We start from the raw sequence: 14,744 nt of genomic DNA, 5'->3' as shown, positions 1-14,744 counted from the left end.
AGTCAAGTGTTGTTTCCATAGTTGTACGAAATAGTCTCATCACAGCCTTATTCCACCCGGGTAGTTGGTGGTATCTGTCTGTCGTGTGTGCAACTACTTTCAAGTGAGTGACCCGAGCAAAATTGGCAGCAGCACTAAATATGTTGATCATTAGAACGCCCTAGATAAGTAAGAAGAATAGCCAGAATAAGCCAGACATGTCAGGAAGAAAGAAGACTTTGTTAAAAGTGATTATATTAGGAGATTCGGGTGTTGGGAAAACATCTTTGATGCAACAATTTGTTAATAACAAATTCTCCCACCAGTATAAAGCAACAATTGGGGCCGATTTTTTGACGAAGGAAATTACTATTGATAATAATAAACAAGTAACATTGCAAATTTGGGATACAGCCGGTCAAGAAAGATTCCAGAGTTTAGGGGTTGCGTTCTATAGAGGTGCAGACTGTTGTGTGTTGTGTTATGATGTTACCAACGAAAAGTCGTTGAATAACTTGTCTTCGTGGAAAGACGAATTTTTGATTCAATCGAACGTAAGCAATCCCCAGGACTTCCCGTTCATTATAATAGGTAACAAGATTGATGTTGATGACTCGAAGAAAATTCCATCGTTGCAGAAAAAGTTGAACAATATAACTAACAACCAATTGGGCGGATTGAACTACCCAGTATTTGAAACCAGTGCTAAGGACTCGATTAACGTCGAGCTGGCATTCGAGGTGGTTGCCAAGATGGCATTGCAGCAGGAAGAGTTGAATGACGCCAATGGTAATGATGTGAGCGACGACTATAACGATGCTATTAATATTCATTTAGAGAACGACGCAGGCGGATGTGCGTGCTAGTTTGGTTAGTTATTTATATTCTATGATGGTTAATATAGAAACCCTCTTTTTCATTATGTCTAATTCTTGTTCAAGTTTTTAAATATATATATATTACTAGTAATTCATTGTAGAAGAAATCAAATCGACATACAAAAAGGCTATTTATTGATACACATACAGAATACCTTCAATAACATATCTGCAAGCTTGTTTCCGGTCTTAATGTTACCAAATTGCTGGTTGTGATTTTGATTCTGGTGGTGAGATTGTTGATGATATTGTGGTTGAGAAGCACCTTGATAAGCTTGGTGGGGTTGACCACCACCATAAGCAATATCCCAGTGGTTTGGAATTTGGTTACCTTGGGTGTTAGTTAAATCGATCACCATTACACCTGTGTTCTTGGGATCAATTCTATGATTCAAGTTACAATCGGTGCACATTTGGTCGATGGCTGGCTTCAATTTGGCAATCCCGTTGGCAGAATGTAACCCTTTACCAACTATAACCCTCAAATGAGACTGGTTGGTCTTAATACAAGCAGCGATTCTGTTTTGCAAGAAAAATTCGGCTTCTTTCACGTACAAACCATGCAAATCGATTTCATCTTCTGCACTGTCGGCGTTGTTTTCACGAAATACATATTCTGCAGCCTGTCTATTGTAGTTTTCTGCCTGAGATAAGATTTTCTTCGACTGTTCGCTTAAATCGTGAGCTTTCAGCTTGTCTCCAGACTGGTAAGCATTTTGTGATTGCTGAGAGAGTTGGTTCTTCTTTCTGTATAATTCATCTGCTTTAGCACGTAGTTGTTTATATTGGTTATCTGTTGCATGGTTATAATCCCTAGTATTGTCGAATCCAAGGTGGACCCCTCTATCAACACAGTCTTGCATACTAGTTTCCAACCAAAGTAGTCTCTTTTATCGATTAACTTGGCACTATCAACAGATGTTTACTTCGTTTAACAGTTATTATTTCATCTGGGCAGGGTGTCTGTATACAGTATCTATTATGTCCCAAAAAAATTTTCAATAGGCAGTTTATTCATTACATCAAACATAATTGAAGATAAGAAAACGTTAGTCTCGTATCCAGAGTCATGTTCATTTCTGTACTCGAAGAAATAACAGAGACGTACTAGGGAGTAAGTTTGGCAATAAGTTATACAATTTTTATTCCCACAGATAAAGTCTTTAGCGAACGATGTGCATGCTCACACATTCGATTAGATTAATACCACATGGTCCAAGATATATACCGATACAGACAGCATTAAAGCCTGTCCAAAGGTCTACAACTAAATTTAAAATTCATATGTATTCAAAAAACTAAATATAAGACAAGCAACTAATATAAATCTATATCAATCAGCTTATTTCTTAGCAGCCTTTTGAGCAGCCTTGGTGACCTTACCGGCCTTGTCAGACTTTTCAACAGACTTGATAACACCGACGGCAACAGTTTGTCTCATATCTCTGACAGCGAATCTACCTAATGGTGGGTAGTCAGTGAAAGCTTCAACACACATTGGCTTAGATGGAACCATCTTGACAATAGCGGCGTCACCAGACTTGATGAACTTAGGGTTGTCTTCTAACTTCTTACCAGTTCTTCTGTCAATCTTTTCGATTAAGGTGTCGAACTTACAAGCAATGTGAGCAGTGTGACAATCTAAGACTGGAGAGTAACCAGAGGAGATTTGACCTGGATGGTTCAAGACAATAACTTGAGCGGCGAAAGAGTCACAACCCTTTGGAGTGTCGTTCTTGGAGTCACCACAGACGTTACCTCTTCTAATTTCCTTAACGGAAACATTCTTGACGTTGAAACCAACATTGTCACCTGGGACACCTTCGGTTAATTGTTCGTGATGCATTTCAACGGACTTAACTTCAGTGGTGACACCAGCTGGGGCAAAGGTGACAACCATACCGGCCTTGATGATACCGGTTTCAACTCTACCGACTGGCACAGTTCCAATACCACCAATCTTGTAGACATCTTGCAATGGTAATCTTAATGGCTTATCAGTTGGTCTGCTTGGTGGTTCAATGGCATCAATAGCTTCTAACAAAGTCTTACCAGAGGACTTACCAGCCTTGGTTTCCTTTTCCCAACCCTTGTACCATGGACAGTTTGGAGATGCTTCAATCATGTTGTCACCGTTCCAACCAGAGATTGGGACGAATGGAACACTCTTTGGGTTGAAACCGACCTTCTTGACGAAGTTAGAACATTCCTTGACAATTTCGTCGTATCTGTTCTTGTCCCATTTGACAGAGTCCATCTTGTTGATAGCAACAATTAATTGCTTAACACCTAAGGTGTAAGCTAATAAAGCGTGTTCTCTGGTTTGACCATCCTTAGAGATACCGGCTTCGAATTCACCAATACCACCAGCAATAATCAAAATAGCACAATCAGCTTGGGAAGTACCAGTAATCATGTTCTTGATGAAATCTCTGTGACCTGGAGCATCAATAATGGTGACGTGGAACTTTGGAGTTTCGAACTTCCATAAAGCGATATCAATGGTGATACCTCTTTCTCTTTCAGCCTTCAACTTGTCTAAAACCCAAGCGTACTTGAAAGAACCCTTACCTAATTCAGCGGCTTCCTTTTCGAACTTTTCAATAGTTCTCTTGTCGATACCACCACACTTGTAAATTAAGTGACCGGTGGTAGTAGATTTACCGGAATCGACGTGACCAATGACAACAAGATTAACGTGAGTCTTTTCTTTACCCATTTTGTTTAATGTATAATAATAGTATACTGTACTGAAAAAAGAGAAGAAGAAGAACTTTTTCAATTTACTTCCTTATAAATTTTTCCACAGAACATTCGACAATGGTGTCGTGGCCAAAAAAAAATTTCAGCCGAACTGAAATCGCGTTTACCCGGATAGGGCTATACCCTATTCCCTCTTTAGGAGGTCCTAATGGCAGGTATTCTGGTTAGAGACTATGTCAATATGGCTGCAACATGTAGTTGTAGAATAGAAATCAAAAAGGGACACATGTTTTTTCCAGATTGGCTATTTTGGTGTTTTTTTTTATGAACATTAGTACGAATAGGGGTATGAAGGCTAAGAGAACATTTTGCAGTCGCTATGATGGCGTCTGAGTATGTTGGAAGCGAAGTAAACGAAGAATGGGTACGTCAGGTTGCCTCCTACGACTGTTTCTCGAGATACCGTGCGTATATTGCATATACAGTGGATAAATGCAGTGGGCCGAGATGGCACTATGAATGTATATTTATTATGGTGGCTTGGGGCATTATTTCAGACCGGTCAATTTTCTAATGAGCTGTTCATTATTTTTCAACGAATCTGTATCCTGATAGCCTACTTGGGTCAAGTCCTCGTCTATGTTGGTGACATCGTTGTCGCTATTCTCCTGTTCTGAAGATTTTTCGTTGTCATTTAATTTCTGTAACTTTTTCGATATAGGTTCGGGGGAATCCCTTCCTGCCAAACGTCCATATTTTCTCTTTTGTTTTCCTTTCCTTGGCGATGGTAATTTGACCTTGTCATCCTTCTTAGGAGTTTCGAAACTGTCATTACTCAAGTTCTTGATGTAATCGAGCAATGTTTTGGGCTTCGCTGTGTTGTTGGGAGCGAAAAGACACCACAGGAGATCGCAGATGTCCGGTAACACAAGATTGTGTATAGTAGATGGAGTTGACCTCTCCAATATTTCCCATATGTAAGCTATAGATACAATAGGAATTGACCAGTTCTTAGCGGCGTTGATTTTATTTTTGGATGATATTAATGACACTGATGAGTTACCTGATTGGTAAACAGGACAATTTACAAAGTCAATTGCCTTGTATTGGTAGAGTTTAGGAGAGTTCTTTAGTAAAGTAGACTTGAATAGATTAATGTTAATTATTAGTAAATCACGCGAGGATGTTAATGATGGACAAAACTCAAAGTTTAGTAAGTTTATCAACTTCTCTAAATGAAGCAACTCAATTCCAGTGAATCCAGTGATACAGACCTTGAACTTCTTGGTACATGGTTTTAAACCTTTCAATGGCTGACACCATCTGTCCATTACCATCGTATTGTAATAAATTGATCTCTCTATGAACCATTCGGTCACGATCTTAATTTCACCATTATTTATACGACTCTTCAAAGGAAGGTTTTTCAACAAGGTTGACGATTGCGATCCAATCTTCACTGGTAGCACAACATGCGTTATTGTCTGATTTGATGAATCTTCGTTTATAGTACCACTATGGAAAGTGATAATTTGATTCATTACTGTTGTTTCATGGGTATTAAACCCCACCACATAAAAATCAAGATCCTCGAAAAGAGTTGACTTTTTAGTAGCAGTATGTTTATTTGGTAAGTCATTTATTTCAATATCCAACGGCTCATGTTCTTCTTCTTCCATCACTTCATCCCAGGTAGTATCTTTTGCTGGCTTCAGACGCGTTTTGTTTGTCTTATTCATGATTTCATTCCATATTTTTGGGTCCTTCTTGAGAGACTTATTGCTTGTATCAACTGTAGTACTCTTCTCGTCTATTTTGTCATCAACTAAGTCATTTTTTGTCTTATATTTGAACAATTCATCCCAAACGTTACATCCATTCAACCTTGAATCTAACGTATAGTCCCGAAAATGCAATGCCGCTAATCTCAATACCGAGTCTATTATCCAGACGGGATGAATCACTGGGATTCCCCATTCTACTGCTTTAGTATATCGTTTTCCAGTTTTCTCGGTAGTTATGATGCATGAGTTTGACATTGTCAAAGAATCTGTAGCTTTGCCCCCATTATCAGATATCAACTGAATCATCCGCTCTGTCGTGAAGTCTATGCCTGAAAATTCCTGTCTAAATTCTTTCTTTAATAAATGTTCAAATGATTCAACTCTCGATAAACATATACTTAGATTGTCAAAAATTGGTAATAAATAATTTTCAATATCGAGTAGGTGTGTCGTATCTTCGCCGTTGATCCAGTGGTCGTATATTTTCAATATTGCATCCGGTTTCAAGAACTTCACATCAAATCTATTCTGAACACAGTATATGTACTTTTCAGTCTTTCTATCGCCAACTATGAGATAATTCACATCACTCATCAAATCGCTGTAATGAATACCACCGAGGGCCGTTAACTTCTGAGAGATATCCTCTCGTAGCTTGATTGGTATAGCTGTACAGCAGAACGTTAGCCCTTGGAAGGGTTTCGACATGGTTAACTATAGTATTATGGGTCAAACATATATTTATATGTAGGAGATTTAAGTTGATATTTCTCAAATCATCAACACTGATTATATACAGAAATAGCCTATTCTGAATACCTTTTGGTTCCATTACGTTGAATATTAAACACTATTATCTCCTTATTTCCAATTGCTAGATATTATCATTAGCACTACATTGGTTATCATATGAATGTATTTGGTAATGCAATCTTGTATATTCAGTACCACTGGCTATACATGAATAAGATTTTAGGTAACAATGCTATTCTATTACGATAAGAGCTTAAGGGCTACTATAGCTAAATATAATACATGCTTTACTTGCGAATGTATTTACCAGACGTAGCTTACAGATATCCTAACGTGGTATAAAATTTCTTGTGATGAGTTTTCTCAATTTGCTGCAAATTATCTAGAAAAATACCGTTTCGAAATTAAATTTATTAAACGTATAATATATAAGGCACGAATAAGCATTCAACCCGACTTTACATTACGATAAATGTCTTTACGAGTATATATATATATATATACTCCAAATAAGATAATTTAACCAACAGCTCTACTACCAGTATAGACCGCATACTGTGAAACATAAAGGCTTTGCATGCTCTAACTGCCTTTCTCGTTCTATCATAACCTCAACCCTTAAGTTACAAGTTACTTAGACCCGTTTTACGTTTGAAAGTTTAATGAGTATGGCCCCACGTTGACGAACCCAAAAGTGCTGGTGCAGCATTTACTTTGGTCTTATTGCGGGATCGGAGATGCCGAGGTCCCTGAGAGGCTCATCTCTACTATTACCACATGATACAATGCTACGATCCGATCCTACAGAAAGCCGCCTCAGCCCTTTATCCCCTGGGGTAACGAGGGTGCTGAATATAAGGGGATCTGGCTTGTTTTCTCCAGTACACAATCGCATGTTATGTCTATTATGCGTTTGTAGCTCCCACTTATTGGCTGTAATATTACTATGTATTACGACAACAATTTATTTTGTTTTTTTGTTCCCATTGAATAATTCAACTGCAGGCATTTCAATAAACCCACCCCTAATGTATTCCTTTTTTTTTTCTTGCCTACAATAACATACTAAAAATATCGAAGATTGCTACAAAAACAGCACTCCCACAAAACAAACAAATATCACCGGCAGACAAAACAAAACTGCGCGATATAATCAGATACCTATTGTGCACTGTTATGCCGTGTTACAACAAGAGCAATTCTCCGTAAACAGTCTTCGGTCGCCTTAATGGGGTCTCACTCAAGGTGATGTTCTTGCGTCCAATTATAGGCATCCTGGTCAGCAGCACTGACAAATGACGTCCTCATGTCATATACGGGGGAGCTTTCCCGGTCTGACGAGATACAGGAATTGTATTTATAGCAATCGCTATATATAGCAATTACCTGATTTTTATATGATGCTACCCGATTGGGACGACCTTCTATTGTCCTCGACCAAAAAGGAGGCTTGTTCCTAAATAGTTCATCTAGCGCATGTTATTTTATGTTGTTCTCGGGCAAAATTCCGACCGCCAAGGGCTCATGTAGCAAGAAAATTTAAATAATGAGAACCTGCCAATTGCCTGGCGCGTAATTGAGATACCGCACAATCGCAAATTTTAGGCTTGAGAGCTTATTCCTATAGTCTAAAGTTTGTTAATATGCCCGTTAAAACCATAAAAATTGCGTCAAGAAGATAATCAACTAGGGACTCTTCGACCAATATTGTGTGTATGTAAAACCATTTTTTGCCGATGTTGACTCAAGAAAAGAAGATCTTGATCGGCTTTATACTAGTAGTTGCTAATTTCATAGGGTAGTCTATTGTATGGGGGATCCTATCGATGTATCGTAAGTACAATGGACAATTGAAGTGTATTATGTAATCGATTGTTCAGGCATGCTGGAATTTACTTGCATTATTATGACTCTCGTTTTTGGTGCTAAGCATGGCCCGAATTACCCAATATCGTAATGCGACATCCGAAAAAAAAAACAAGTTGAAGGCATACAAAATTTTCGAGGAATTGATGAGGAAAAAAAGTATATAAACAGGGGCAAAATCCCACTGAACCACATATTTTGAAATCTTTTTATTATACTATATTCCACATATTTTATTCACTCGCTCATATATAAAATGCAATACTCAACTGTTTTCGCTTCTGCTTTATTAGTCGGCTCTGCCGTCGCTGGTTACACTAACGGTACCACCGTCACCACTGACGTCACCGTTACTGACTACACCACCTACTGTCCATACTCCACTGTCGTCACCGTCACCAAGTGTGAACAAGACAAGTGCCACCCAACCGAAATCACCGTCACTGAAGCTACCACTTTAACTGTCACCGGTGAATGTGTTGTCCCAACCACCTACACCACTGAAGTCCAAACCAAGACCGAAACCGTCTGTGACACCTGTGAACACCCAACCACCGCTGCTCCAACTTCTGCTGCTCCAACTACCGTTGCTGGTGAATCTACTTCCGCTGCTTCTTCTGCTGCTGGTGTCACCTCTTTCGAAGGTGCTGCTGCTAGAAACGTTGCTGGTGCCTTCGCTGGTGTCGCTGCCGTTGCTGCTGCTTTATTATAAGTTTGATAGACCTTTTGTTTATTAATTTCTTTTACTAAAGTATTGTTTTAATCTTCTTTAATACAATGTTCTTTCTAATCGTTACGATTTAATTTCTTGGATTTATATTTGTGTTCGGTAATTTATAATTTTTAATTCACATTTTCAATTAAGAATCGAGATTGTAGTATTTAGTTTATGTTAGATCTTAGATCTATATATGCACTTAGGTGGACATTATTAGATCCAGTAACGCAAGATAGTTCGGCAATAGAGTATCCCTTGGATTTTGATTTTGAGTCTTATCAAGCCTCGTATGTTTCACATTCTATTGGGCTTTTAACTTGTATACCCAAGTAGTAGTGACTACTGATGACTATACTTCGTTGCTTGGGTTTACATACGTTCTAATAAATTGTGCGACATTTTTATAACTAACGTTTTTCATGTCGCAGTATAATTAAATCATATACAGAATATCAATACAAGTTGTAAGTCTATTAAACTGAAAGAATTATGACAGATGAAGAACTGAATAGATTTCCGAAGTCTTCGAGGTTTGCTAATAATTCTGACTTACCAGATTTGCGGTTTTATAATCATGTGAAGGATAATAAGCAAATTTTGGTGAATAATCAATTGAATAATATAAACTACAATCCGTTTAATTCTCCTCAACAGAAGACTAAGGCCAACTTTCCTATTGACTTCTTTCATTTACAGAATAAGATCACTCTTTCAGACATTCCGTTAACCGACTCTATTCCAATTTTTCAACTTAATGATGCTCAGTTTCAAGATCCTATAAAGTTTATTGACAGCGTCCATGAAATGGGAGCGAAATATGGCGCAATTAAACTTGTTATACCAGAGAATACCGAAAACTCATTCAAGTCAAATTTTCAAATTAATTCAGACTTATTCTGGTTTCAAACTAATAAGTTGTTGAATAATTCGACGAATAACGAATTAGAAAATAGGTTGAGATTTCATCAAGAATTAATAGAATTTCATTTACAGCATAAAAAGGAGGACCCATTAACAGAGGTTACACTTGCAAACGAAGAGAACTCGAAGGAATCGCCAATACCTCCAACTTCCGATGCCTTAAAGGCATCGACACCAGACTCAAATCCGAATACTAAAGATTCTACTCCGGTTCCAGTTAACGAGCCCAAAAAACCTAAGCTGAACCTACCTTCCTTCTTGAATAAATTACCGATGATCGATAAAAGGCCGTTGGACTTATATAAACTATTCAGATCTGTGTTAATTAGAGGGGGCTTTATTGAAGTTGTGAATAAAAAACTATGGGCACAAATAGGAAGGGAATTAGGCTACAAAGGAAAAATCATGACGAGCTTAAGTAGCTCTTTGAAGTCCTCGTATTTAAGGATCCTTTATCCATTCGAAATGGCCTTGAATAATAGAAAGTATGAATTGGTTGGAATTGTCGCTCCTACCGCAGATTCAACGAATGGAGCCGATGATGAAAATACAAATGATTCGCATCATCCGATGAGTGATAGCCCCGGAATAGATGTTGAGCCGCCTTTAATAATTGGTTCATCTAAAGATTTCAAACGGTCGATTAAATTAAAATCAGCAAAAGGATTTCTACTTAATTCTCCACATCTCATTGACGTCAAACAACCCAATACATTTACAAGTAAAGGGATGAATGAAGGTGAGATTGATACTACTAAGAAACGTAAGAAAAATTCTGGTGAATCAGCAATTACTCCAATAACCCCAGCTTCTCAAATAAACCATGGTTTGAAATCGATTATAAATAATCAATCTGTATATCAAGATGATTCTCGATTGGATTTAAATGGAAAATCTGCATCTATTTATAACTTAAGACAATTTATGGAGAAGGATTTGAAATTTCAAGAATATATAATTCAACAAAATAAGGATCATTTTAATAAAGTCAATGTGAATTCAAATGACAAATTCTTTTATCAATTCAATGATCAAAATATTTCTGTGATGGAGCGAAACATAATTAATTTAGAAAAATTCGAACAATTATATTGGTCTTTTATAATGAATAAGAAACTGAAGCAGAGTGATAATGATGTAAACACAAATGATATTGATACATGGAATGATGGCCTAGAACTTGAAAACGGAACTAACTTGCCTTCTTTCATTAATGGTTCTGGCTTTGCTAGAATAGGAGATGACCTTATTAATCACAAAAACCATTTAAACAATGTAAATGTTAATAATGTTACTTCGACAAATAATGCAAATGGTGCTAATACTGCTAATAATTACACTACTTCAAAGAATAGTAGTCCTACCAATAATGTTGAAACTAACACCTACAATTCGTCCGACTATATCAATAACTTGATACAGACGTCGCTAAACCCTTGGAATTTACATAATTTACCTGTTTTAGCCAATTCATTGCTAGGGGGTTTATCAGAAAGCGATTTAAATAACCAGGACCTTATCAATCCAACCTTAAGTATCGGCATGACATTTAGCACTGAAAACTGGAAATGTGAAGATCATTTCACACAACTCTGTAATTACCAATTTTTTGGAAGTTATAAGAAATGGTATTTTATACCTGAGCTGGATTTTGAAAAGTTTGAAGAATTGGTCAAAGAAGTGAACGACAAGAATAAAGAAAGAGTTAATATAAACAATGATGGTTGGAATGTAGAGGCTTTATTGAAGTACTTTAATAACGGTGAAGATACGACAAATATAGAATACGAGTCGTTGTTAAATTCTTTGGAAAACATGATTAATCCATCTCCAGATTATAACAATTCAAGAATGCAACATTCTAACGAATTGTTTCAAAAGATTATTGATTATAGAAATCAACGAAGAGAAAAATTAAATTATAATCAGGAATTCATGATAACTCCTGAATTATTAAAGAAAAGGGGTATAAATTTCACTACAACAATTCAGAAGCCCGGTGAATTCATCATTAAATTTCCGAAGACATATTCGTCTACCGTATCGTTTGGCTTAAACTTGAGTGAAGAAGTCAATTTTGCTACCAAAAATTGGCTAAATTATGCAATTGAAGGTGAAAAATGGTTGAATAAGCAATCGATATTGCCTAATTTCCTGATTTTCAAGCTATTGATCAACTTAGCCCAGTTATATGAATCAGGAAATAATAATGTTTTCTTTAATTCCGAGATCTACGAACAAAGTTTACAAATGTATAGTTTATTGTATAAACAAGAACTAAAATTGCGGGATAGAGTAAGAAAAAAGTTTAGTCATATAAGAGAACTTGTTATTGATGACAAAACGTTTGGAGATATAGATTCCACGGCTGATGATGATTTAGCAAGCACTTTTCCTTCAAAGGTAGTTTTAACCGATGTGAAATTGAAGCAAACGTTTATTCTATCCCTACCTAGATTCTTAGAATATGTCGAGCTAAGTGAGCTTGAAAATGACTATGATATTAAAAGCGTCCCAAAATTAATAGGGAATCCAAACTTGAAAATAGAGTTACATTTATTTTACTCAGATGATAAGTTAAAATCGTTTTACAGAATATTAAACACCTACTCAATTGACTACGACGAATGGATGCAAAATTACGAACGATTAATGAACGAAAATTCCGAGCTTTCCTTAAGAGTCTACAGAAGCTTACTTATAGATGGTGAAAAGATTTATTTGGCATTATCTTCTTCAAATTTCTTTCATGTATTTAATAATAAACCGAATAATGAGCCAGAAGATTACGAAACGATAAAGTTGAATACCTTCAAAAATTATATTGAGAATCTAAGGTTATTCGTGAATGATGCCAATGACTTTATTGAAGAATGCCAAAGTATTTTATCTATAAAACATCAACAGCGTATTAGAAATGGGAACACAAATAATGATTTTCAGAGGCCTAATGGTGATGTTCTCGCGAGGTTAATAAATTTAATTGATAAAATTCCAACCCTAAATTTTTCATGTTCTGAGACTGAACAAATATTAGAATTTAAGGTAGAGATTGAGAATTTTGATAGAGCTTGTCGTTTGCTTATTTCAAAAGCCAAACAAAGTAACTCATTACAAGAATTCAATGACTTGATAAACCTTGGGCAATCATTTGGAATTGAATTACCGTCGTTGACCTTTCTAATTAGGTTAAGAGATAGATTGCAATGGATAGACACGCATGATAAAATTCTCAAAGGAGGTGATCCATATAGCGACAAGAAGGATATTTTTTCATTGCAAGATTTAAAAAATTTCAGAGACTTAGGAATTAATTTATTAGGAAGAAGAGATATAGACAAGGTCAGAATAATTGATTCTATTATAGATCATAGTGAAGAAATGAATTATAAGCTAGTTGAATTCTTAAGTTTTGAATATACGGAGCTGGTTTCGTTTGAGGAATTGGATAGAATACTTACCGATCTTGAAAGTAAATCCAAAGCTCAAGGGGAAAATCGTATATTTGTTTATCTTGATAATTACGAAAAGCTCGTCAACTTGAAACAGAATAGTAAAATTGTGAAGCAATTTAAAGATTTCAAAGCTTCTTTAGCGACGGGGGGTAAGTTTACCATCCAAGAAATAAAACAATTGCAAACATCCATAAATGAATCAGGCTTGAAGTTCGACATGAGGGTTCTAGATAATAATTTATCAAATGGGGAAGATTGGGTTTCAAATGTTTGGAAAAAATTCAAGGACTTGAAGATTATAACTGTACTTAATAAGGGAACAAATCCTACAGAAGATATGAATCCGAAACTCAATATTAATGATTATCTAATGGAGAAGTTACAACAGATTTCTAATAAGAATGATTTTAGTTTATCATTGAAGTCAGATTCTTATTCTAGTTCATCTTCTCATATTTATTATAAAGAAGATAATGAGTCTTTAGAAGACCCAACTCAACAACAAATATACTGTGCATGTCGTGAATTTGAATTTGGAACTATGATAGAGTGTGATAAATGTAAGGAATGGTATCATACTCAATGTGTTAACGAATCTGCTTTAGAATCTGACAATAATAACGATGATAACTACTCTTGTCCAATTTGTAAATTAATTGACTCTGGTATATTTACTGATCACTTTTTGACAAAGCAATTAACATACAGACAACTCCTTGCATTAGTAGCGGAGGGAAAGCAACTTAATGTGTTCCCAATGAATGAATTGGCTAAATTAGAACAACTATCTGATTTCGTTACGGTTTCTTTTAAAGATTTGAACATTGAAATTGACAAGGTAAAGCAAAGTGACGAACGGCTTGCAAACAAAGTCGACCATTTAAGGTTCTTCTTGAGGAAAGTCTATGGCGCTGGAATCTTAATTGAGGAACTAATCACCGATTTGTTGAGTACCATTAGAAAATTTGAATATGATTTATCAATCTTAATGCCGCTTGTGACACCTATCGATCGTGAACTCAATAAACAAGATTCTGGGAATGAAGCTATAGAGTCCGCGAAGCTGGAAGAACAAACAGGTCTAAAGCCAACGCATGAGTACACTGACAATCGTTCTTTCGCATCAAACATCAGCTTAGATGATTCGGTTCCAAATGTAAAATCTCAAACAACTACTTATGCTAGCGTCTTGAATCTTCATCCTAACACCTTCGACCAAACAAATGAAAATCCAACTCCCAAAAGGACACCTATAGATAATTTAAAAAACGCTCCGGTCGAGCACATTAATGATCTGTCATTATCAGGAGTTGAAAATAATACAAATGACGCTACAGCATCACTAAATAGTAACTATTCAAACACACAAAATACGAATAGAATTTCAGATTCTGTCCCTAATCAGAACATTAATCTAGAATCTGAAGATCAGAGTAGTTCTAATGAAAGGCAGCATGAATATTCCTTACCTGTTGACGCTGAGCCAGAGGAGCTAATTCCATTTTTAGCTAGTCAGGTAGAACTAAAGAGGGACGACGCTTCTACAGCTACACCTGTCAAAGCTACTACTGAAAATAATATTAACAGTACAACAAGTGATGGAATTACGAATGAACTGGCAGATCTGAATATAAATAACCAGGTTTAGAAACATATATAAGCTACGGATAGTTTGCCTAATAATACG

The 14,744-nt window shown here is 36.2% G+C and overlaps 6 protein-coding genes across 6 annotated transcripts; 3 read left to right on the top strand and 3 right to left on the bottom strand. All coding sequences in view use genetic code 12, as the record gives it.

Annotated features, from left to right (window-relative positions):
• Positions 1 to 197: 197 nt before the first annotated feature.
• On the top strand, positions 198 to 845 carry DEHA2D02420g (DEHA2D02420p; the record flags this gene model as incomplete). The annotated part of the gene is made up of 1 exon (XM_002770203.1): positions 198 to 845. The coding sequence occupies one exon, from the start codon at positions 198 to 200 to the stop codon at positions 843 to 845; it is 648 nt and encodes a 215-aa protein (XP_002770249.1).
• Positions 846 to 985: 140 nt separating this feature from the next.
• DEHA2D02398g (DEHA2D02398p) lies at positions 986 to 1,720 on the bottom strand (the record flags this gene model as incomplete). Its single annotated transcript, XM_458572.1, has 1 exon — positions 986 to 1,720. One exon carries the CDS (start codon positions 1,718 to 1,720, stop codon positions 986 to 988), a length of 735 nt encoding a protein of 244 aa, XP_458572.2.
• Positions 1,721 to 2,199: 479 nt separating this feature from the next.
• Positions 2,200 to 3,576, bottom strand: DEHA2D02376g (DEHA2D02376p; the record flags this gene model as incomplete). Its single annotated transcript, XM_458571.1, has 1 exon — positions 2,200 to 3,576. The coding sequence occupies one exon, from the start codon at positions 3,574 to 3,576 to the stop codon at positions 2,200 to 2,202; it is 1,377 nt and encodes a 458-aa protein (XP_458571.1).
• A 532-nt stretch (positions 3,577 to 4,108) lies between these two features.
• On the bottom strand, positions 4,109 to 6,052 carry DEHA2D02354g (DEHA2D02354p; the record flags this gene model as incomplete). Its single annotated transcript, XM_458570.1, has 1 exon — positions 4,109 to 6,052. The coding sequence occupies one exon, from the start codon at positions 6,050 to 6,052 to the stop codon at positions 4,109 to 4,111; it is 1,944 nt and encodes a 647-aa protein (XP_458570.2).
• Positions 6,053 to 8,219: 2,167 nt separating this feature from the next.
• On the top strand, positions 8,220 to 8,675 carry DEHA2D02332g (DEHA2D02332p; the record flags this gene model as incomplete). The annotated part of the gene is made up of 1 exon (XM_458569.1): positions 8,220 to 8,675. One exon carries the CDS (start codon positions 8,220 to 8,222, stop codon positions 8,673 to 8,675), a length of 456 nt encoding a protein of 151 aa, XP_458569.1.
• A 495-nt stretch (positions 8,676 to 9,170) lies between these two features.
• DEHA2D02310g (DEHA2D02310p) lies at positions 9,171 to 14,705 on the top strand (the record flags this gene model as incomplete). Its single annotated transcript, XM_458568.2, has 1 exon — positions 9,171 to 14,705. The coding sequence occupies one exon, from the start codon at positions 9,171 to 9,173 to the stop codon at positions 14,703 to 14,705; it is 5,535 nt and encodes a 1,844-aa protein (XP_458568.2).
• Between the last annotated feature and the right edge of the window lie 39 nt (positions 14,706 to 14,744).

This window comes from Debaryomyces hansenii (genome assembly GCF_000006445.2).
Source record: "Debaryomyces hansenii CBS767 chromosome A complete sequence".
Taxonomy (NCBI): Eukaryota; Fungi; Ascomycota; class Pichiomycetes; order Serinales; family Debaryomycetaceae; genus Debaryomyces; species Debaryomyces hansenii.
Note: the sequence above shows the minus strand (reverse complement) of the source record. Positions and strands in the feature narration are given on the sequence as shown.